At 45.2% G+C, this 26,332-nt stretch overlaps 1 protein-coding gene across 3 annotated transcripts in view; it reads right to left on the reverse strand.

Annotated features, from left to right (window-relative positions):
- Nucleotides 1-26,332, reverse strand: part of LOC126354472 (neurotactin) — a 234,173-nt gene that overhangs the window by 48,229 nt on the left and 159,612 nt on the right. For all 3 annotated transcript variants that reach the window (XR_007565333.1, XM_050004175.1, XM_050004174.1), the window contains exon 3: nt 21,946-22,089. Coding sequence is in view for 2 of the 3 variants with exons in the window: in XM_050004175.1 (XP_049860132.1) it covers nt 21,946-22,089 (144 nt within the window). In the remaining variant the exon portion in view is untranslated. The remainder of the gene's footprint in view (nt 1-21,945; nt 22,090-26,332) is intronic.

Raw genomic sequence — 26,332 nt, forward strand, 5'->3', positions numbered from 1 at the left:
AATGGTTTACACAGCTCTTACAACTACCCTACATGCTGCACCAGTAAGATGTGCTGTCCTCAAGTTTCGTCGTTAGCTCTCGCTTCCGTACTGTCACATCGAATTAGTTAGCGCCTGCAGATAGGCAATCCAATCAACAGGTTTGCAAAGCAGGCTCCCGTCGCGCTATCCCGGACGCATCGTTTCAACAGATCCTACGCACGTGTTAACGTCTGCCACATTGCAAATAAAGCCAATGTTGTTAACCCGAAATATGAGTTACAAACTTGGAGAGATAACTGACATGTGTCTGTGTTCTGTATCTCTTGTAGTATTTGCTCAGTCATGTTCTGAAAACATAAACGTACTTACGACTATCAACGTATCTCATACAACCCTGCCCCCCTCTTCCACCCACCCCTACCCATACTGGAAAATGAAACGACGGGAAATATTCGTTTCATAATGCTACTCCTGACTACGATATTAATTAAAAGAATTACACATCCGGCCATCCTGATTTAGGTTTTCCGTGATTTCCCTAAATCGCTCCAGGCCAATGCTGGCATGGTTCCTATGAAAGGGCACGGCCGTCTTCCTTCCCCGTCCTTCCCTAATCCGATGAGACCGATGACCTCGCAGTTTGGTCTCTTTCCCCCAAACAACCCAACCAACATTACACATTAACGCCTTTGCAACACATCTGGTAACCAAAGTACCGCCTCAGCTGCTGTTTTAATTTCCACTACTGATTACGTTCCTTGGGGATTCGCGTGACACTTGTCTAGGAAGTTTCCAAACGCTGTAATATACACTGGTTCAGCCAGACATTATGACCACCTACCTAATAGCCAATATGTCCACCTCTTGCACGGATAACAGCGGCGACGCATCGTGGCATGGAAGTAATGAAGCCTTGATAGATCTCTGGAGGGAGTTGGCACTACATCTACACGCACAAGTCACCTAATTCCCGTAAATTCCGAGGAGGGGGGCGGGGCGATGAGCTCTGGCGCCGCATCTCATCACATGCCACATGTGTTCGATCGGATTCAGATGTATCGATTTGTGGAGCCGGTACATCAATCGGAGCTCACCACTGTGTTCAAAAGTATGGTTCAAATCGCTCTGAGCACTATGGGACTTAACATCTGAGATCATCAGTCCTCTAGAATTTAGAACTACTTAAACCTAACTAAGATAAGGACATCACACACATCCATGCCCGAGGCAGGATTCGAAGCTGCGACCGTAGCAGTCGCGCGGTTCTGGACTGAGGTGCCAGAACTGCTCGGTCACAACGGCCGGCTAACCGTATTCCTCGAACCACTCCAACACACTACTGGCCTTGTGACATGGCACCATTATCTTGTTGAAAAATGCTACTGCCGTCGGGAAAAATGGCCATGAAGAAGTGTACGTGGTCAGCAACCAGTGTACGATACTCCTTGACCGTCATGGTGCCTTGCCCGAGCTCCACTAGGCCCACGAATGGCAACGTGAATGCCCCCCAGAGCATAATGGATACCGTGCGTGTGTCTGACTAGCAGTTATTCCTCGCCAGTGACGCTGCTATCGCCTGGACGGGTTTATACCGATAGCAGGTCGGTGGTCATAATGTTCTGGCTCATCAGTGTTCATGAAAATAGCTTCAGTAACCTGCGGTTTTATGCCAGGCTTCACGACCTGGGAAGGCCATCCCACAGAACTGGTGGAGCGCTCAAACAAATCTTTGTTTACTTCTCCTGTTTTTGTCGTGTAGTGTACCTTACAGTATTAATATCTGGGACAGCACAGTACGGATCGCGCGTGAAACTACGGCAATGAGACGGCGTCGCTTGTGCGCCAGCTCCGGTCCCTGAGCTTCCCAGGTGAGCGGCCTGAGTCGTTGAGAGCCAGCGATTCCTAACAAAGGACAGGGGGCGGGGCGGCCTTCCCGGCCGGCAGCCGCCACGCTGCCTCATCGACCGGCGTCGCGACGCCGGCCGCGGTGCGTGGCGGCTATCGACCTGCCTCCGTCTGCGTCTGCCGGCTCCAGGCGCCTCCGCACGCAGACTGCGCGACGCCCTGGCGCCAGCTGCCTAGACAGTCACAACTTGCTTCACGCGTGACCCAGCGAACTGTATTACCAACTTCACTCTTCGCGTTGTATGTTAATGACCCGGCAGGCAATATTAATAGTAACATCAGCCGTTTTGCTGGTATGTAATGAACTAGACCGGTGTGTAACACTTACCGACGAAAGTAGCTTTCGCATGGTGCTATGGTACCAGGTTGGTGCATATGTTCGTAGCGTTTTCGTTTTGCATGTTGGTATTCCGGTTGCTATTTATTTATTTATCGATTGTCATTTTTTATTTCTAGTTCACTGGTGGTATTTGAGTTTACATACTGTCACTTTCTCATCTGGAGATAGGAGTGGAGCAATGGATACCAGAAAATGTAGTGCCAAGTAGAGAAATCAGAACATTTCCGACATATTCTTCTGTTTGAGTTTAATAGACGGGTGACAGCAGCAGAGGCAGCCAGAAATATTTGCGCCACGTATGGGGATAATAGCACTGGACAGAGCATGGCAAGAAAATGGTTTGCTGATTGAAGGAGAATCGTTTTGACACTTGTGCTTCTCCACGTCCAGGAAGACCTTCGATGTTTGATGAATATCGTTTGAAGGCGTTAATCAAACTGACACATATCAGTGTCCTCGAGAACGGGCAAATGTGATGAACTGCGATCATTACACCATCGCGCGACGTTTGCATGCGATGGGAAAGGTTAAAAAATCAGTCGTATGGATATCGCATGCTCTAAGCCAAAGCCACAAAAATCAGCAGGTGGCCAAATGTGAATCTCTGCTTGCTCGTCATCAAATGGTTCGTGAACAACACCGACCACTCATGTTCTGTGTCTTTACCGGTGACGAAAAATGGTGTCTTTATGCTAACATAAGGAAAAGCAAGCAATAGTTGAGCGCAAACAAGACAGTTATGCACTGGTGTCGTGTACTACGAATTACTTTCCCGATGTGTAAGCATCACTGCTGAGATTCATTGTTAACATATGAGACGTTCTGCAGATTCAAGCCAGGAACAACGACCAGGAAGACCGCATGAAGTGCCGCCACTCCACGATATGTGGTAACAGCTGACCGTTGAGTGTACAGTTTTCAAAGATCTGGAGGTCAGCACGCCCATGGGACATGTAATGGAACTGGTCAGTGCTCCTATCCTTCTTTCTCTTATCGGGCTTAAATTTATGATTCGATCCAATGGAAATAATTTTTGATATCTGAAAACCAAAATCCTCATATTTTCTTCGTAAATATGACTGCTATATACTAATTTCTGAGGATGTACGTCTGGAGTAAAGCATTCTATGGTAGTGAAAAATGGACTGTGCGAAAACCGGAACAGAAGATGGTTCAAATGGCTCTGAGCACTATGAGACTTAACAGCTGTGGTAATCAGTACCCTAGAATTTAGAACTACTTAAACCTAACTAACCTAAGGACATCACACTCATCCATGCCCGAGGCAGGATTCGAACCTGCGACCGTAGCAGTCGCTCGGTTCCGGACTGCGCTCCTAGAACCGCGAGACCTCCGTGGCCGGCCGGGAACAGAAGAAAATCGAAGCATTTGAGATGTGGTGCTACAGACGAATCTTGAAGATTTATTTGTCGAGGAGGTTCTCCGCGGAATCGAAGAGGAAAGGGATATGTGGAAAACACTGATAAGGAGAAGAGACAGGATGATAGGACATCTGTTAGATGAGAGAATGACTTCCATGGTAAGGCAAAGCTGTAGAAGGCAGACATTGGAATACATATAGCAAATAATTGAGGACGTAGGTTGCAAGTGCTAATCTGAGATGAGGAGGTAAGCACAGGAGAGGAATTCGTGGATGGCCGCGTCAAACCAGTCAGAAGACTGATGACGAAAAGAAAAATGTATACTAATAACACAAGATTTATTACAAAATTAATTTAAAATTGTAATTATGATTTGAAGCTACTGTCATTATACTTATTTGTACGATTATTTCTGGAAAACATTTGACCACAAGTAATAAATTGTATCAAACTCTCTGGATGTAAACATCAATGTATTCAGATATCACCTAGCTACGAGCCATGGTGATATTGCTACTAATTTTTGTGTATTGGTTATTCAGTTACTTGTGAAGTACATTAAGTGTCCGGACACCTGGCTGAAAATTACTTACAGGTTCGTGGAACCCTCCAGCGGTAGTGCTGGAATTCAATTTGGCGTTGGCCCACCCTTAGCCTTGATGACAGCTTCCACTCTCGCAGTAATAAGTTCAATCAGGTGCTGGAATGTTTCTTGGGGAATGGCAGCCCATTATTCACGGAGTGCTGCACTGAGGAGAGATATCAATGTCGGTCGGTGAGGTCTGGCATGAAGTCCACGTACCGAAACATCCCATATGTGTTCTATACGATTCAGATCAGGACTCGGTGCAGGCCAGCCCATTACAGGGATGTTATTGTCGTGCAAGCACTCCGCCACAGGTCGTGCATTTGAACAGGTGTTCGATCGTGTTGAAGTACGCAATCGCCATCACCGAGTTGCTCTTCAACGGTGGGAAGCAAGGAGGTGCTTAAAACATCAATGTAGGCCTGTGCTGTGATAGTTCCACGCTAATCAACAAGGGGTGCAACCCTCTCCACGAAAAACACGACCACATCATAACACCATCGCCTCCAAATTTTACATTTGGCACTACACACACTGGCAGATGACGTTCACGGGGCATTCGCCATACCCACACCCTGCCATCGAATCGTCACTTTATGTACCGTGATTCGTCAGTCCACACAATGTTTTTCCACTGTTCAATTGTCCAATGTTTACGCTCCTTATACCAGGCGAGGCGTCGTTTGGCATTTACCGGTGTGATGTGTGGCTTATGAGCAGCCACTCAATCATGAAATCCAAGTTTTCTCACCTCCCGCCTAACAGTCACAGTACTTGCAGTGGAACCTGATGCAGTTTGGAATTCCTGTGTGATGGTCTGGATAGGTGTCTGCCTATTGCACATTACGACCCTCTTGAACTATCGACGGTTTCTTTTTCCTTTTTTTTATAGCACTATGGAACATAACATCAGAGGTCAAAAGTCTCCCATACTTAGAACTACTTAAACCTAACTAACCTAAGGACATCACGGACATCCATGCCGGAGGCAGGATTCGAACCTGCGAGCGTAGTAGCGGCGCGGTTCCGGACTGAAGCGCCTAGAACCGCACGTACACAACGGCCGGCTTCGGCCTGTACGCTTTTGTCAGGTAATACGTGACATAACCGCCCTTCAGATACACTACTATAGAACTACGCGCGTTGGACATCTGACTCTATCTAATCAATATTTTGGCCTTAATGGTGACACTGAAGTGGATGTAGAGCAATAGGTTCTTAACTACCCTAACTATCTCCCACATAAAAAGGATTGTAGGGCCTGATTTCAACTGAAATTAAAGGTGTACCTTTTGCTTACATTGATTTATTGTCTACAAAGACAAGGGTGAAATTCGATGAACAAAAACAGATAGCTCTAGTTACAAGGTATAAAAAAAGTGCAGCGGTGCAGTTGACAAAGTCGGGAAAGGCTGGAGTCCCTACCATGGTCCCCATTTAGAATGTTGGTGACGCTATCTGAATATAATTCATTGGATTGACAGATATTGTGAACGGCGATCTACGCATTAATGCGCCGTAAATATGTGGGACTAGGAGTGTTGCTGTTTGCAGAGTCGAACACCATACTCAATGGGCAGTTCACTTCCAATATTCCTATCAATGCAGAGTACCACAATGCTTAGCATGCACCTTTGGGAACCCGTAAAGCGGTGAACTGCAAGCCACAGCAGTGACTCGACTGAAGTACAACAGCCCCCACTGCTCGATGCAGGACCAGGAACTGCGCCTCCAAACCAGCGTGAAATTGCGATGCCACGCGAAGCAAGGCTCTTGGTCAGAAAATTCGCTCAGATTTACCTCGTAGCAACAAACTGAAACACGTCCAGAGTTGCCTCACACTTAACACCAAATGTATGGCGGGGTCTTGCGGCAGCCACATGACGCTTACACAGCTGTCTACCAACCTCACTCCCACAGCTCGATCACGATTGTCCTGTGTCTCCGCCTTCCAGCCATCTCGCTGCCACAGCCTGATCTCGACTCCACTCTCTCCTCCGTACTACTCTCCCAAAAACCATACGGTCCATATGGGTTTGCTTCAAAAAGCACACTCACCAACGGTGGGGCGTGAGCAGTGTTATTCGCCAATATCATGTTTCATAATTATCGGTACTGCCTCCCTTCAACTGACAGGCAGACAGTTTTCCACCGATCTTCTCTCTATTGCGGCATTAAATAGACTCCCTCCGGCACATGCCTCGACCTCAAAGTAAGCTCACCAATCAAGCAAGCTGCGGCAGCTCATTACGGAAACAGCAGCGAAATGATTTTTACTTTCACAAGCCGATAGTGTTCCCTGGAAGGCCCACGGGTAAACCTCAGCGCTATCTGCGAAAGCTGAGGCGTGTTCTCTCCTCTGCAGGAATCCATTACGAGTGCTATATGCCGACGTGCACCGGCAAAAGAGCCATGAAACTCCAGCACCGGCCATCGCACAGGAATGTCTGTATCCTAATTAAGCGCGCGTCCCTGCTGCTAAGGCCCATATTGTGGATTTTTACTCCTCGTTTGTAACTGGATTTTTGTCGCAGTTATTAACCAGACATATTTCACATAACTGTATTAACGACTTGAGCATTTTTAAATAAATTCCTATGCTTATGACAATTAAGTGAAACACGTTTGGCTAAGAAACATAACAAAAATTCAGTTTCAAATAACTGGTACAAATTATTTTTAGCTACAACATAAACTGCACTGAAGTAATAACTGAAAAAGAATGGCTACAAACATTAAAGGTATAGATTATTATACTTTCAAGAAAGTTCGTGGACACTTGAACAAACGAATGCGAGGCAAATTTCTTATGACTTTCAAGATTGTTATAGAGATGTTCACACTTAAACAGTGTGAGTTTCTACAGATCAAAGCAAACCTGCTCCTTTATTTTTGCTTCACCAAGATATGGAAGTATCTTGCGAAAATATTTCTCTAGACCTTGAACTTTACAAATGACCTCACAGAACGCAGTTTTACATAGAGTTGAACTTTTCTTCTAAATAATGTTAGTGGTTTGGTAATAACTTCTTGTGTTCAAGGTTAAAGAGATAGATCCATACACCAACTTTTCTATTTGTATTTGCATGCTTTGGCACAGCTGTCCCACATGCACAAGATGCTCTTTAATTTGCTGTAACATGCCGCAGACCACTTTGAAATCACTCAAAATCTGTGCCTTCAATTTCACTTATCGGTATTTCACTATACGCAGCAGTTGCTTCACGCAGAAACAAAATATTTGTATGATGGTTTCGTGAAGTAAAATGCTTGGACCGGGAGTCTGAGCCATTCATGTCAGAATTCGAAATCAAAACCGTTGCTTTTCCTGCAATGTACACCTTTGTTTTGAATAATCATAGTTCCAGTTGCACATATATATTTTTCATCATGACTTGCTTCAGTTACTAGTTCCTACTCATATGTTCATGAAGTATTTGACACAGCATGTTTTGTCATTAGTTCACTTGTGCTCAGGGCGCAGATTTCTGCACAGTGAGGACCGTATTTTGGGAGCAATCCTCCTTACATGTCGCCTAACAGGTCGGAACTATCGGCGTTTCTTGCGAGTGACTTAGCCTCCCCTGCCGAAAGAAGTGGCATTGATGATTCGAAGGGTTATGTGGCTGCTACATGATGGTGCTCCAGCCCACTTTGCCGTTAACGTCCGGACCCGTCTCAATAGTGTTCCCCCTGGTCGATGGATCGGACGAGTGTGTCCAATTGCATGGCCCGCTCGTTCACCGGATCTCAACCCTTGCGATTTCTCGTTATGGGGCCATGTCAAAAGTATCGTGTATACAGAGCCCATTCTAGATTTGAAGATCCTGGAGCAGCGTATTCCTGCTGCCTTTGACAATTATCGGATGCAGCCTGGTCGATGTGAAGGTGTGAAACAGAACGTGCTAAGGCGCTTACATGCAAGCGTTGCGGCACTTGGAAACCATTTTCAACACATACTGTGACGTAGGCTGCATTGTACAACGTGTATTAGACCGCAGTCTCTGTAACAATGTATGAATGAATAAATGGTATGTAGCATGGGAACCATGCATTTCCGGACATAAGTTCGTTAGATGTTTTTTTTCTGTATCCTCTCATCGATCAATTCCCCGAGTTTATACACGGTGGGAAAACATCACCCTGTATAGGTTAGAAGTTTCCAAATGAAAACTCTTCAGTGTAACAAGAAGAAAAGAATGTTTTTTAACCTACATCCGAATTTAGCTTTACTACATTGCCGACATTTTATTTCATTACGTAAGTGATCTAATGATTTGCTAGCAGCATTATTCATCCATTTCCAGAAAGTTTTCCTCAAATATTACAACTCTGGACGTAGTTATTGCTTCTAGATTATATTGAAGTGTTTATAATAGGTCTAGTGAGATAAAATACATACTGCGATGGTACAGATAAAAAACTAACACCTAACATCTGTGAGTATCCCATCAAATTTTTATTGCGCGCTTTTGTGTAATGAAAATGAACTACTCCAAAGTTGCATAGAACGTTACTGAATGAAATTAAAACGCCTTGCGAGCCCATCGGTAGCGACCGACCGCCATGTCATGCTCTGCCAGAGGCGTCAATGTATGTGATTTGTAGGCGCGAGGGGCCAGCACATCGCGCTCCCGGCCGTCGTCAGTCTTCGTGACCTGAAGCTGCTTCTGCTCGGTCAAGCAACTCCTCCATTGTCCTCACGAGAGTGAGTGCACCCCCTTCCAATCCGCTCTCCGAGGGAAAATCACTGGCAGTGCTGGGAATCGATGCCCAGTCTTCCATACGGCAATCAGTCGCGGTGACAACTCAAGCTCCAGAGGCGGACACTGAATGAAAGTAAAATACGTAAATTCACAGAGCTGTTCTCTCCAGTACTTATACTAATTCCAAGAGCAAAATGAGTGGTCCGGACTGTTCAAGAAGCCCTAAAATGTATTTTATTTAAATTCCTCTCAAAAAGAGCATCCTAAAATTTTGAAAATTACACCTCACTTATTATCTCTTACCCAAGCTTTAAACCTATCGTTGGAGTCGTATCCTTTCATGTGCGTTATTGAATACTATTCAGTTTTGTTTCTAATTAAGAGAGACACAATATACTGAAAAAACCAGTCAGCGGTAAACAAATTATTTACAATTTCTTCTTGTGCATTGAGACTGATTATAATACTCAAACCGTCTGTAAAAACAGTTACTTCCATTTAAATCATCATAACATAACGACACAGACTTGAATTACTGAAAGCAACTACCAAACACCGATGAAGACGCACATCGTTTAGAGAAGCACGAGGAAAGCAAAATTACGCTGGAAACAAGCACGGAGTCCTTCAACAAGCGCCGGCGAACATCTTTTAACGTTGAAGGCAGCCTTGCAACTCACGAGAAAGAGCAAGAGAAAGTAGCAGCATGCAGCCACGAGAGGTAAGGGAGAACACAGCTAGGTTTAAAACGAAAAAAGCGACTGCTAAGAGAAGTTACATTGTAACATAAAAGTAACTATAAATCCGAGCGCTCTTGCAACGAACCAGCGGCGTAAGTTGTAGTGGGCGGAGGCAACTTCCGGCTGCATGCAAACGAGGCTAAATTGGGAGGGGTAGGACACGACGCTACTTAGAAAAATTGTAAGCAGAGAACACTTGATACCAGATACAAGAAAAGTTTTTAACTACGCACGAGCAACCGTCAAAAGCACAAGCAACTGCGCGAACCACGCCTCAGCCTTGACAAAACAAAAGCAACTGCATAAAGACAGCAAATGTTTATAAAAAACTGTTTAGAAGAACTTGCAGTAAGGGTTTTACGCGCTGAACGGCACGAGGAAACGCTTTCAAAACTAAGAAGTTAACAAGAGAACGCCACCAAACGGGGGAGACAACGATAACTGAAGTTAAAGGGATAGCAGAACTGAATGATAACGCAGATTCACTGAAAAAAGCTGTGCACTAATACTGTTGCAAGCAGTAAGTGGAAATGTGAAATATCCGAATACCGAAGGAATAAAGAAAAAGAAAACAGTAACGGTCTTACGACGACGATGCGAGACAGACATAGAACGCTACTAAAGAATATACATCAAATGTCACGATAAAAGCTTGACATGTGTTTGTATGGTACCGTAAAAAGCACACTGGACTCGCATTCGGAAGGACGACGGTTCAGTCCCGTCTCCGGCCATCCTGATTTAGGTTTTCCGTGATTTCCCTAAATCGTTTCAGGCAAATGCCGGGATGGTTCCTTTGAAAGGGCACGGCCGATTTCCTTCCCAATCCTTCCCTAACCCGAGCTTGCGCTCCGTCTATACTGACCTCGTTGTCGACGGGACGTTAAACACTAACCACCACCACGTAAAAAGCAGATAACATTGAAGTCATTAACTCTTAAAAGGAGCCAATATCAAAGGATTCATAACACAAGACGTGACAGCCAAGAAAGCTGAAGACAGTCGCAAGGCAGAATGCGGAGTTAATATCACGGAAGAAAATTCAGTTTTGCGTTTAAGATTCCAACGATGACTAGGCCATTGGGAAAGGACTGCAAGCTTGGACTGTCGAAGGATATTGGATGTTTTCCTTCAAAAGAAATATCCCGGCATTTGCCTGGAGCGATTTTCTCTAAATAATATATCAATGAATAATACGAGGTGCACAAAACAGGAGAGGAATGACGGCCATAAATGCGGAAGTCACTCGCAAGGTAGAGTACTGTACTTTACACTGTGATATCAGTTGGCTACGTAATACTTTTTCGTCTAATTTGTTGTGTCCATCTGGTAGTTACCAGCGAAATCCTAATCTTATGTTTTTGTATTCCCATGTGTGCCTGATGATGCCTCGAACCATGTTGCAGAAATAAAATAATGTAATTAGGATAACAATGAATAATGACTGATAGCAGTCTCTATAATCTCCATTTATAAAATTTAACAAAAGGTCACTTTAGAGCTACAGCAAATATGGCTATACGTAGTCTGATCGAAGTCGTCGCCACATAGAGCGTCGCCACACACCGTCAGGTGGCTTGCGGAGTATGGATGTAGATGTAGATGTAGATATCGTGAAACGAATATGCGACGGTTCGTTGCATAACTCTAAAAAATATTAGTACCTTTGTGAGCAGTATCTTGGCGAATAAGCTTAATGTCTTGATAGTACATATGCACCATCAGAATAAACTGCGTAGTTATTAAGATCCTGCATTTCTTAGCGTTCTACGACAAACCATCACATAGTCATTTAAAAGCGCACTACATGTGGCGGCAGCTTCGATCAGACAGTTCATTGCATTCCAGGTCTCTTCTCACATATTTCTATCCAGTTGGTCCGTAAGACTTACAAAGTATTCACCAGTTATTGTTTTACCTTGAGCATTGTAATGCACAAGCTTTTGTTCTGCATCGGAGAAAGTTCTGAGAAGATCTCCTGTCATATGAAATCAATATTTAGACTTCCTTGGCGATAAAGCATCCAAAGCAAGGAATTTTATGAAGTGACGGTATTCCGTTTTATCTGTTTGAGCGAAACACGTGCAACATGACTGTTTTAAAAACAGCTGAAACAAACTTTCAAGTCAAGTTGACATCCGACTTCTGTTATTGAGCAACAAACTAAACTGCACGCATGAAACTTCCTGGCAGATTAAAATTGTGCCGGACCGAGATTCGCAAAACAAGGGTCCCGAATTCGAGCCTCGGTCCGGCACACAGTTTTAATCTGCCAGGTAGTTTCATATCAGCGCACACTCCGCTGCAGGGTGGAAATCTATTCTGGAAACTGTACACATGTTTAGCAAACATAAAATTTTATTGCTGTCACATTTCAAACTTAAAAATTTTAGTATCTGTTCTAGAACCATGAAATCAGAACCACTTGAAGGTGCTTTCCTTGAATCTCCACGAGGAGGGTGCTGGAAAGGAAGCTGTTGACGGCTGAAAAAATTTCTCCGTGTGGACGGCAAGACAGAATGTAGTTGAGGTTTCCTGCGAGGTACGAGAGAATTAGGTTATAAGTAAGGAAACTAATTCACGTGTAAAGCGAAACATTCCAATGGTAAGTGAAGTTGCAACGGAACACGCAGACAGCGGCGGAAAGCGCGTGAACACTCAAGGCAGTTATAACGGTGCCTATAGCAACAGAGCGGACAACATTAACACGCAGTGAGAACAGTGAGAAGCGCTCAAGAACACAGCTGAAGGTAAGCTGGGTACATTCGTAACTGCAAGCGAAGCAAGCAATCATAATGACGTATTCCGTGCAAGCATGCAAAAATGCCTTGCACAGTCCGAGCATGGTGGTACAAACATCAGTTTGAGCTCGGGATGATTCGAGCTCGGCCGACGACGAGCTCTCATTGGCCACGTTTGCTCTTGTGATTTTTCTTGCCATTCGTAAACCGCTTAAGGCGATTGGCGGGATGGTTTCAGAGAATCCTTTCTCAAACCGAGCTTTTGCTTCGTCTTTAATGACTTGTTGTCAACGGGACTATACACGTAAGTTTTCCTTAGTTTTCTTGCCAAAGAGCGGAAAAGTGTTGCAAAACACTGATTCGAATCCACGTGCATTAAAAACTCACTGTGATCGGAACAGAGACCTTATACTATTTTCCCACTGCCCCACTTTAAAGTGGCTTCCCTCCTCGAGTATATCTGCAATGTATAGAAATTACCAACTCCCCTGTTTCTCAGAAACTGTTAGGTTTCAGTCCTGACATGGACAGTAAAATTATCGTTGCTCTAACAATTCTGCGTGTTCTGAAGTCTCAAATTTTTCGAAAACTAGAGTTAGTTTCGAGTGGTCTAGTACGCCGAAACTCGTCGAAAGCTATAGGTCAAATGGTCTGGCCACATCTCGTTAATTGGGAATCATTGGAGAACAGAAGACGGTCTTTTTGCAGAACTGTGTTAAGGAAGTTCAGAGAACCAGCATTTCTGACAGACTGCAGAACGATTTGGATGCCTCCAAAGTGTGGAGGTATACGTACAAGCAACCTTCTGTCCTCGTTCTGCCTGCGAGCAGAACAGGAGAGTCTATTAGAAAGTACTCTCATAACCTGCGCCATGTACCGCACAGTCTCCTGTTGACTATGTATGTAGACGCAGATGTATTGGACCTCGGGGCATGTATCGGTTATTAATTCTATACTTGTTTTGTAAATGACGAACTTGTTATTAATGCTATCTTCGTCCACATTAACTGACTTTTAACTCTGTGAAAATCGGATGTATACAGCAGTTCTCTTTCCCTTATCGTGTTGTGCTTCCGATTAAATGCTTGACACCCACTTTTGGCTGTCTTGGGCTAGCATAAAAACTTCCCAGCAAAGACTACTTGAATGAGAGCCGCTCCTTACAATCGACGTTTGGTCTTAGAAGCTAGCACATAATTGGTACACACCGAAGGATACGTGCATCGCGACACAATCTTCCCGTACATCTGGAGAGGAAGTTGGCTGAAAATAGGTCACTCACATAACAATTCGTTTTATGACATGGTCGACGGAAGTGCGAACGCCTCAGTAGAGCATGTGTTTACAAACATAGTTTAGTACACCTGCATTGCTAATACCTTTAGAAAACGACCAACAGAGCACTGCAAACGGCACTAAGTCTAATTCTCTCCTGATTTTAACACATGACTCATGGTAATTCTATCCACAAAAATCTCACTATTGTTACAGATACATAAATGTATTGCCGAAACGGCATTCTTCTGTTCTCCTAGATTATACCAGGAGTCAATGACACCAAGTCTCCGCTAGAAGTGAACTTCACTACGTCTCCCTGGGAAGTGAGAGAGAAACCTGGCACCTTCTGCTATTTCAGCACTCTTCTCAAGATCCAATGACAGGGAGTCCACTCCTACACTACTCCAACTCTGCTACGTTTGCTGTTACTTTTTACTGTCTGCTCATATTGAAGTCTGGGTATTTTGTGTCAACCAAACTATCAGTATGGTATGTTGACTTTCGTCGCACATACTACGTATTATGTGAGATTTGACAATTAACTGTTTGCCATTCATCGCACATATCATATATTTTGGCGATTTCATTCTGTTTTATTCATTATGTAATAGCTGCACGGGAGGATTGTATCGTCACACACATATCGCCACAACACGGTCAAGCACTGCACGTTGACAAGCTGGAATAACCGATAATCGGTTAAGCCCCAAGCAGCTCTTTCGTTCGTGATGCTTGCGCAAACTAATGGTGAAGCATGCTTGCAACAAATGGTCGACGACGAGTGCATGTCAAGCTTGCAGCTAATCGCGACGTAACGAAGAAGGCTGGCAAGCGACTCGCGAGGTGTGCAAGCGCACAGAGGGCAGACAGCTGCCGTGCGCCTTGCGCCGTGCGCGGTACCTGCGGCCTGGGCTTGCGGGGGCGGATGGAGACGAGCGGCAGCTGGATGGCGCCCAGCAGGCTCGGCCGCTTGCTCCTGCCGCCGCCCTCTCCGCTCTCGCCTTCGGCTGCTTCCTGGGCCGGCGACTCCTGTGCCTGTTCAATGTCGGTACGCACCAGCTCCCGAAAAGCTAATTTGCGCTCTCGTAACCCAGTACAAATTATTGAAATTTAAAATTCAGAACAATCATCATATGTTACTCACCTGACAAATCAACGGTCACACAGCTGGATACTACAGAAAATATAGGCTTGTCTCATAAGTTCGTTCGTTTTACTTAACACTGCAAACACTAAGAAAGCCTGAGAACACACCTCCCCACAGCACCGCTACGACAAAATACCACTCTTCCAAATCGTGGATGTTTTCAGGTTTTTGAACGCAGCTTTTGACGGGTCACCATAGAGGTATGTGGTCTGGCGTTGTCGTGGTGAAAGGTGACAGTCGAGCGAGGTGGCGCAATCGTTAGCACACTAGACTCGCATTCGGGAGGACGATGGTTCAAACCCGCATCCGACCATCCCGATTTGTGTTTTCCGTCATTTCCCTAAATCGCTCCAGGCAAATGCCTGGATGGTTCCTTTGAAAGGTCATGGCCGACTGTCTTCCCCAGCCTTCCCTAATCCGATGGGACCGATGACATCGCTGTTTGGTCCCCTCCCCCAATTCAACCAACCAACCACAGACGACAACGTATCCCAAATCTTGTCGTATCTCACCGATGGCTGCCTTGAGACGATACCATTGTGAATAGTATGTCTCGGAAGTGATAGTCTCTTTCGAAAGAAGTTCGTGATACAGGTTGCCTTTGCAATCCCAATCTCTGATGTAAAGCTGGTATAGGAACCGATAGTGGTGCCTACCCTACCTTGCACCGTGATTTACTCTTCCGGGAGTTGTTGTACACGATCCACTTCTCATGTCCAATCACCAGCCGTTCCACAAAAGGAACATTCTCATGGCGTCTCAATAAGGAGTTCCAGATGGACACGAACCGATCACTCAGTTCATTTAAGGAACCCATACATCGCGAATATTTACGTTATACAGCTTCTTCAAGTTGCTGGCTACAGCAACACGAGCGACATTGAGTTCCAATGTCAACATCCACGTTGTCATTCATGTATTGTTGACAATCATGTCATTAAGCTGTTCCACGTCCACAACTGCTGGTCGTCCAGATCAAGAACTAAATTCCCATCTGGAAATCGACTAAACCGCCTTTGACATACTCGAGCCGTCAGTGCATTGCATTGTACACAGCACAAATCTTCTGGCTTTGTGAGGCGGATTTTCCCTTACTATAGTGAAATAGCATAAAACGTCGGAAATGCTCCTTCTTGTTTTGCATAGCTTTTAATCACACATTAACGGTGTTCCATCCAACGCCAGACACTCAAACACACATACACACACACACACACACACACACACACACTGACATATCCAATGATGTGTCAGGTGGTCGACCTCTGCGTCGTAGAGGCGATGAGGCAACTGTTTTACCCCCCGGGGGGGGAGGGGGGGGGTCACGATTGGTGGTTTTCTGACGCTGTGGATGGATCGCTCGAGCAAAATGAACGAACTCGTGAGACAACCCAGTATAAACGGATACAATCTCTCGAACTGCAACATTACTTGCGCCGGTTAAGGTGAAGGTTGAAATTAATTTTATTCGCATGACAAAACACCAGCAATGAACAAAACAGGCAGAAGGAAAAAATAGTCAGTCCCAGAAGACATCACACTAACATCGTGTAACGCCGCCACTAACATTGATGATGTCCTCCATTCGGCGAGGAAGAGAGCCCACAGGTTTCTTCAAGCATTCCATATCCACCTGAAACTACTCACTGATGAACAGATACCTTAGAGCAGTGGTAGCCAACTTGGTCCCTAACGCCCACTAGCGTCTCAACTTTGTTGATGGGCAGTAGACGGTGGGGGTTTTAAAGACATTTCCACTGAGGCATCACACAATTTTCGCTTAAAGTATTTGGTAACTAATTATTCTTACTGCTTTAAACATGCTGCAACTCTACTTCAGAAACTTTGTAACGTAATGTTACTACCCTACTAAATGATTCACTGTTACTGAGAAAGCACTGGGTGGTTAGAAAATTTTACTGCTAACAGAGATGCAGAAGTGCGCGGCAGTTAAAGAAATGCTGACTACCCCTGCCTTACAGCTACCAAATTGCGGAAATGTTGATTGCTACGTTTCACTGAAACTTCCAGTTACTGTTAGCTAGGGTGTACCAAATCTGGCTGTTTTAATTAGTCCCTAAAAGTGTAAAGGTAGACCTGCGACACTGAATGTCTGTTATTATGTTTCAGGTAGGTGCGCCATTTGCTGTGATGGAAAGTTGGGAGGGCCTCAGCATGCTGTGGTTGTGAAGGCCTTCTATCAAAACACTGACTGTGTTGCTGCTGCTAGACTGGAATACCGTAGTCATTTCAACCGTAGACGGGATGATCTCTTACCGTCGGCACATGCAGTCAGGTCATAGGCGAAAAACTTCGAAGCAACCGGAAGTGAATTTAAACAGAAAGGCCACGAAGTTGCGGCTCAGAGGAACGAATAGAGGAGATGCAAAATGTTATAACCAAGAGCCCTGAGCGTTGTGTCAGACAAATTAAAGCAGTAGGGGGAATGTCCAGTAGTAGTTTGCACAGAATTTTACGCAATGATTTACAGTTACAACCGTACAAGATAAGTTTATACAACAGTTAAATGAAAGTGATCATGAAATGTTTGTTCTTCACTAAAATTAGGGACAATGAAGGCTTCATAAATTTGCTATGGATGACTGATGAGGCACATTTCCTTCTCAGTGGTTATCTCAACAAATAAAACTGCCGTTACTTGTGACAGGATAATTCTCACGAACTCCATTATCGCACCGTACGCACTGGTGAGAGCCACAGTGTAGTGCGCTGGCTCTTCATTGGGCATAATGAGCCCTTTCATTCTTGTGAATGAACATGGACGAGCAATCGCAGTGGCATCTCAGTGGTATGCTGTCACGGTTGAGACATTCGTCGCACATGAACATGAACAGTTTCCTGCAAACGAGTATTGGTTTCAGAAAGATGGTGCTGTGCCTCATTATGATCAAATTTCAATGGCAGCGGTGCGCAGAGTGTTTGATAACCACAACATTTCAAGGAATGTAGACTTCTGCGGCCTCCCAGATCTGCCGACGTATTGGACAGTGCATGTTGAACGTCTCCACACAATTGTGAAACTGAAAGAAACCATTCGTGAAGAAATCAGAAACATTCCTACACTTGTGCTTGAACGTCCACTGGACGATTCACACCGAAGATGGTCTGAGTGTCAACATAACAAAGGTGGCCACCTACAAGGCATCATTTTCGAAACATTGTAACAATACGTGAAATAGCAATACTCAACGGTTTCGTTGTTGTGACTGAAAATGTTTTACCGTATCATGTTTAGCCTATTTCATGCCATAAAAATTGGCCCGTTTTTATACCAAACTCTGCAGCTTCTATGAGATCAAGGTGGGTGGTTTTGAGGAGGAGTCGAGGAGCAATAGGGTGTCCGTGCGATTATCAAACCAGGAACGTACGCCAGTAGCCCAGGGAACATGGCTATTGTAATCTTGGAAGATGGGAGGAGATGTAGGGTAAAGGGCAACACTTGGTCACGGTGAACTGAACATCCTGGTGAGTGGGCCCAAGTCACGGTACGGACCACCTTCAGCCTGGACACACTGCGGCTTTGTGTTCTCCATGCCTGGTATCATGTTAACAGATGAAAAATCGCAGTTCCACGGAGCTCACTACACACCTTCACTCAGATACGGGCCAGTTTCTGTTGTGCTTGCTCCACTGAAAACGTGCCACTTTATTTTCCGCTCTGAGCAACAGTTTTGTACCACATACCCGGCTTCTAATGTGCTTTGTACACAGTTCCCTACTCAATGATCTCTCGGAAGATGGTTGAGACTGACGTTCAATCACTGACAGCGGCAATTCCAAACGGATTTTAAACCGATTTCACTGACAGGGGTTGACGCTAGTCCCCGCTCCCTGTCGGTCAGTATCTTAGCACGACCGCTGTTCTTTCGCCACGTTACATGGCTGCGAGTGGCACATAATGCCTTGTGGACACGTTGCTCAATTCGCGTTTATGCACCGACAAGTCGGACTACTTGATTAACGTCCAAACATGGTACTTCCTGTGTACCATTCTGACATGTGTCCACCTGGACCCACCTTATTGCGCTGATGCCATACTTCTGATGCACATACACACCACATCACTGCCATACCATAAGTGGGCGGTGGAGGGTCACACGACCGTTGGGTATACAGTTCTACGTCATATCCAAAGCAACCAGCGTCCTTCTTAAAGGGCGACTAACGCTTTGTCCAGGTTATTGCTACCAGAAACGGCAGATCTATGTACCAAATTTCGCACACTGTATGTACCAAACTCATACCAAATTTAATAAGGTATCCTTCCAACTTCATTGTATCCGCATAGAAATTAACATTTCGTGTTTGTTATCCTTCCTGATGTTGCATTTTTCTTCTTCTTTTGGCAGTCCAGGATTAGGCCTTAAGGCCTGCTCCGACCTTATCTTCTCTTCCTCGGCCTTCCGTCAGTTCTTCTTCCAATAGGGGTGTATTTCTTTGCTTCTGGAGAGATTCTCTGAGATGACATACGCAGCGCATGCTGTTTTTAATCCTGCTTTCGCTGGATTACTTCTTCACTTAATGCCTGTGCCCCTATTTCGTCCCCTATTTTTTCATTTCTTATTTTATATTATATTGTGCAGCATTTTACTGATCTGAGGAACTACATTTCTGATGTTTCAAGTTGTCTTAGGTCTTTTAATCTTAATGTCCAACTTCTGCTTCATATAGTGTAGTAGTGCCATGACTATTAATTTTGATTTGGCTTTCCCTTCTTGTTTTAACCTTCAATGTTGTTGTTGTCGTACAACATATATGTTGGAGGTATTAATTTTCTTACTTATGTGTTTCTCTTCTTCAAAAGTTACGTCACATCCAAGACGCTGGAAATTGGAGACACTTCTGCTACTACGTTACCTTGGTCCTCATGGGACATTTTCCTAAACACTGCCGTTGTTTTGATTTTAGCTGTTGATAATACAGGTTATAATTTGGGCTTATTTTGATTAAGCTACACACATCAAAGAAGGTTTTGCATCATCTAGGTTCCGAGAGGTCCGGAACTTGTATAGAAAACTGGAATAAAGATCAACACAAACATCATTTCCGCCCTTTTTATTGTTCAGAAAACCACACATTGCATGTTGCACCACCATACAGCGAGACCTTCAGAGGTGGTGGTCCAGATTGCAGTACACACCTGTACCTCTAATACCCAGTAGCACGTCCTCTTGCACTGATGCATGCCTGTATTCGTCGTGGCATACTATCCACAAGTTCATCAAGGCACTATAGGTCCAGAGTGTCCCACTACTCAACGGCGATTCGGCTTAGATCCCTCAGAGTGGTTGGTGGGTCACATCGTCCATAAACAGGCCTTTTCAATTTATCCCAGGCAAGTTCGAAAGGGTTCATGTCTGGAGAACATGCTGACTACTCTAGTCGAGCGACGCTGTTATCCTGAAGGAAGACATTCATAAGATGTGAACGATGGAGGCGCGAATTGTCGTCCATGAAGACGAATGCCTCGCCAATATGCTACCGATATGGTTGCACTAACGGTCGGTGGATGGTATTCACGTATCGTACAGCCGTTACTGCGTCTTCCATGACCACCAACGGCGTACGTCTGCCCCACATAATGCCACCCCAAAACAGCAGGGAACCTCCACCTTGCTGTATTCGCTGGGGAGTGTGTCTAAGGTGTTCAGCTTGACCGGGTTGCCTCCAAACACGTCTCCGACGATTGTTTGGTTGAAGGCATATGCGACACTCATCGGTGAAGAGAATGAGATGCCAATCCTGAGCGGTTTATTCGGCATGTTGATGGGCCCATCTGTACCGCGCTGCATGGTGTCGTGGTTTCAAAGATGGACTTTGTCATGGGCGTCGGGAGTGAATATGCGCATCATGCAGCCTATTGCGCACAGTTTAAGTTGCAACACGACGTGCTATCGCTTCACGAAAAGCATTATTGCTGTCAGGGTTCCTCCGAGCCATAATTGGTAGGTAGCGGTCATCCACGGCAGTAGTAGCCCTTGGCCGACCTGAGCAAGTCATCGACAATTCCTATCTCTCTGTATCTCCTCCATGTCTGAACAAAATCGCTTTGGTTCACTCCGAGACCCCTGGACACTTCCCTTGTTGAGAGCCCTTCCTGGCACAAAGTAACAATACGGATGCAGCTAGGCATGGTTGAACTACAGACAACACGAGCCGTGTACCTCCTTCGAGCTGGAATGATTGGAACTGATCGACTGTCAAACCCCTCTGTCTAATATGTGCTGCTCATACATGCTTGTTTACATCTTTGGGCAGGTTTAGTGACATCCCTGAATAGTCAAAGGAATTATGTCTGTGATACAATATCCACAGTGAATGTCTATCGTCAGGAGTTCTGGGAACCAGAGTGATACAAACCTGTTTTTGATGTGTGTATTTACTGCCATTTGTAGTTTACCCTCACTGTCCTGTATATTTCCTTGTTCGTCGGCAAAAAACATTTTATTTAGTAATTTATCAGTCCCAATTCTTCTATCTTAGATTATTTTGTTATTCCTCCATTTCCTGACCAGGCTGTCAACGCAGATGTTGAAGAGGGTAGATAACGAGCTACACCTACTGTAATCACCTGGCCTATCTCTAATTATGTTGTCAGATTTTTGCCAGTATTTATTCTCGTTTTGATGTTTTTATGTAGAGATGAGCAAACTTCTGTCAAGTGCCTGTGGAAACTTCTTTCCTCCATTACTGACCAGGGTATTTTGTGGATGCCCTCAGAATTGTTTTTCGTAGTCATTAAATGTTGGGTTTGTTTTCAGACTGAATTCTCGTCTTTCTCCTCAGGCATGGTGAAGCGAGTTTTTCTAGGGGAGCAAAGCAATCAGACAAAGCCTGGTGTTCCAAGGTGGTGGTTATGCGGTATGGCCGGTAACCCATAAGTGTAACAATCATACTCTTCAGCCTCAAGAATAAACCTGGGATGAAAACTGGAATCGTGTCGCATTTCTAATGAGCAGAAGTGAACGTTGTCTCCTTAGCAGTGTGTCTCAACGTTGTCACGGAATCTTTTATTGCACACAATGTTACTTACGGACACACGTGTGCGACCCGCAGTAGGCTACAGAGCTATATGTGTTTGCCACGCCTCTGTATGAAGAGCAGCGGGCGCACTGACCTTCTTCTTGGCGAAGGGGTTGGGCAGCAGCTTGGGCCTGCGAGGGGTGTCTCCCTCGCCGCCCCCGGCGCCGTCTGCCTGCGGCTGCTGGCCAGACTCCTGCTGCAGCAGATCCTTCGCCTCCTCTCCGTCCAGTTCGCCCTCCTGCGCAACACAAGCAGCCCTCCTTAGGCACGAGCAGCTCGCAGTACAGCCACACAGACTACACTAACAGCACGCTACGAAAATAATAGTTGCGGCATCCTACACACGTAAACAGGACTCTATATATCCGTTATACAGAGTGGCCAGGAAAATATTTCACACACCTTAAGGTAGGCATCCCAACTTACATCAGTCGGCCTGCTTGTGGACTAGGTATGTTGGATTGCCTGTTTTAAGATGCAAGAAATACAGTACTGGCCATTAAAATTGCTACACCAAGAAGAAATGAAGATAATAAACGGTTATTCATTGGACAAATATACTAGAACTGTCATGTGATTATATTTTCAAGAATTTGGGTGCATAGATCCTGAGAAATCAGTACCCAGAACAACCACCTCTGGCCGTAATAACGGCCTTGATACGCCTGGGCATTGAGTCAAACAGAGCTTGGATGGCGTGTACAAGTACAGCTGCCCATGCAGCTTCAACACAATACCACAGTTCATCAACAGTAGTGACTGGCATATTGTGACGAGCCAGTTGCTCGGCCACTATTGACCAGACGTTTTCAATTGGTGAGAGATCTGGAGAAATTGGTGGCCAGGACAGCAGTCGAACATTTTCTGTATCCAGAAAGGCCCGTGCAGGACCTGCAACATGCGGTCGTGCATTATCCTGCTGAAATGTAGGGTTTCGCAGGGATCGAATGAAAGTAAGAGGCACGGGTCGTAACACATCTGAAATGTAACGTCCAATGCCCAAAGTGCCGTCAATGCGAATAAGAGGTGACCGAGACGTGTAACCAATGGCACCCCATACCACCACGCCGGGTGATACGCCAGTATGGCGATGACAAATAAACGCTTCCAATGTGCGTTCATCGCGATGGCGCCAAACACGGATGCGACCATCATGATGCTGTAAATAGAACCTGGATTCATCCGAAAAAATGAGGCTTTGCCATTCGTGCGCGCGGGTTCGTCGTTGAGTACACCATCGCAGGCGCTCCTGTCTGTGATGCAGCATCAAGGGTAACCGCAGCCATGGTCTCCGAACTGATAGTTCATGCTGCTGCAAACGTCGTCGAACTGTTCGTGCAGATGGTTGTTGTCTTGCAAACGGCCCCATCTATTGACTCAGGGATCGAGACGTGGCTGCACGATCCGTTACAGCCATGCGGATAAGATGCCTGTCATCTCAACTGCTACTGATTCGAGGCCATTGGGATCCAGCACAGCGTTCCGTATTGCCCTCCTGAACCCATCGATTCCATATTCTGCTAACAGTCATTGGATCTCGACCAACGCGAGCAGCAATGGCGCGATACGATAAATCGCAATCGCGATAGGCTACAATCCGACCTTTATCAAAGTTGGAAACGTGATGGTACGCATTTCTCCTCCCTCTACGAGGCATCACAACAACGTTTCACCAGGCAAAGCCGGTTTGTGTATGAGAAATCAGTTGGAAACTTTCCTCATGCCAGCGCGTTGTAGGTGTCACCACCTGCGCCAGCCTTGTGTGAATGCTCTGAAAAGCTAATCATTTGCATATCACAGCATATTTTTCCTTTCGGTTAAATTTCGCGTCTGTAGCACTTCATGTTCGTGGTGTAGCAATTTTAATGCCCAGTAGCGTATTTTCCGGGGCTACGTTACAGGCAGACTGTAAAATTTCCTTGGTCTGACCGGGATTCGATCCGACTACTTCTCGTTTTCCAGGCACGCGCTTGACCACTAGACCACCGGCCGCCCTTCCCTCCCCCCCCCCCCCCCTTATGTAACAAGTTTATGGGCTCACGTCACTCTCTCTCAGTCCAAATCAGCCATCCTGATCGTCTATATAAATTAGTCAATTTCATCTAGTTCGCGCTAAGAACACTTCCGTTACTTATTTACTTCACTGGAAACTACTCAAGACTTCTCCTGATATCCAATTTCTATACACAGTCGCATACGTAGAAGTTAGCCTACCATGCGCCAAGTTGACGTATTTGTCTGCGATCTTCAAACTCTTCATAACACTTCATCATCAACAGTTAATTTTAACTGCGAACATTTTAGTTTACGATTTAAGGTGACTGTATTGATATCGACTGAAACAACAAGTTTACTGTGACCTTTCACAACTTATTTTGTTTCCACTAACGCGATTCGGAGGATTAAACTTACATCACAGGTGAATTTATGTAAATGAACATGTACAATGTGACAGTTATTGAACTACATGAAAAAAACGTAAATTAGTTACAAACTACGGCGTTCACACACTTTATAAACATGTAAACGTCACTACAGATATTCGGATTTAGGTTAAGTCATGTTCAGTATGCCTGCCCACATTGGCGATGATGTGGCGCAGACGAATAGCGAAATCCTGCAGGACCCACTGAAGTGTCGGAACATCGATGCTGTCGGTGACCTCCTGAATCAGTTCAGCAATGGTTTTGGGTTTATTGCTGTACAACATGTCTTTAATATAGCCCCACAAAAAACAGTCGCATGTATTGAGATCCGGAGGCTCTTGCGGCCAGACGAGGCCCATGCCAGTGGCCTCTATGTACCCAAGAGCCAGAATGCGGACCCTAAAGTGCTCCTCCAGGACATCAAACACTCTCTTACTTCGATGGGGTCGAGCTCCGTCTTGCACGAACCACATCTTGTCGACATCAGGTTCACTTTGGATAACTGGGTTGAAAACATCTTCAAAAACCTTTACGCACCGTTCGGTAGTCACTGTTCCATCAAGGAATATCGTAACAATTATTCCGTGACTGGACATTGCACACCACACAGTCACCCGTTGAAGGTGAAGAGACTTCTCTATCGCGAAATACGGTCTCTCAGTCCCCCAGATGCGCCAATTATTGACGAACCGATCCAAATGAAAGTGGCCTTCGTCGCTAAACCATGTCTGCTTGCGCATATTAATTCCCATCATGCCCCGCGTCCAACCGTGCAGTTTAAACGTCCTTACGCAAACCGTTCAGAAACTATGACGATTTTATTTCATATAGTTCGATATTTGTCACCCCGTATGTGTTGTATTACAACTTTGGGTTAACCTAAAGCGCTGCCTACAGTGGTCAAAGGCTCCTTTTCCTGTCATGTTGCAGCACATATGACACCGCATACACCTTGTAAAAAGGTAACAGTAAACTTGTAGGGTCAATCGATATTTACAATGAGCTTCACAAAAATTACTTTCTACGAATCTTCAAATACTGTTACGACTAAAATACTTCTCGTTACCGCTTTGAGATTTATTATGCTTTAAAATTAAATTTTTGTCTGCGCTTCTGGGTCACAGCCCGACCGTCGCCCTTGACCACTAGCCACTGCCTGCCTCAAGCCATAGTCTCGAAAGTGCACGCACTCTACTTCGGATTCTCCACTGTAACGCCTAGAACCTTGCAGCATATCAGCAATATTGTAACAAGGGAAATGAGCTGCCAGTATCGATATTTAGTAAGTGTACCCTACAACACCTTTCTCAGTACTCGTGTGTCGATCCAGCTTTGTGTGGGAGCTTTATGGGCAGTTTCGGCGGTGTTGACAATCTGACAGCCATCCTGAGGCCGGACCACATTGCGTGGTCCAGTATTCAGCTCTCTCCTATCCACTGGATCCACATACAAATCACCGTTATGTTAGCAAGCATTGAAAGAGTGGAAAATCCTATACCGTTCGAACTCACGTGCTGACAGGCATGTGAAGAGTATTGGCGTGAGCTTTCACGTTTCCATTTCAGTTAGTTCGGCCTGTTAATGACATTTCCCCCCCCCCCCCCCACACGAGACAGGAGACAGGGGGTTGCTAGGCCCAGGAGTCATCACCTCTCGGAAACCTTAGATCGTTTATTGACGGTAGACTCGGGTCGTAGCTTACTCATATGCTCTTGAGATATCACATAAAGGACTCAACGCTAAAATCCAAGAAGGTCATTCTCCCACGCACCATTCGTAGATGATGGCTGTGGCGTCGGGGGGCGGGAGTGAGGGGGGGGGGGGGAGAGAAACTAACGCCTATCTTCCTTCCGGTGTACAAATATAGATGTAAATGAAAACTATTATTGACACGCTTGGACGTGTATTAAATAGCAAGATTAACAAATTCATCAGCCAGTCTAACGCTCTTGGTAATTAGAATGCCAGGGCAAGACCGAAGCACACTCAGCTGATTATATTCCTACGTGTTACTCAACACGGTATGGAACGCTTAGCTTATCAATATATGTCGCT

Source organism: Schistocerca gregaria, chromosome 3 (assembly GCF_023897955.1).
Source record: "Schistocerca gregaria isolate iqSchGreg1 chromosome 3, iqSchGreg1.2, whole genome shotgun sequence".
NCBI lineage: Eukaryota > Metazoa > Arthropoda > Insecta > Orthoptera > Acrididae > Schistocerca > Schistocerca gregaria.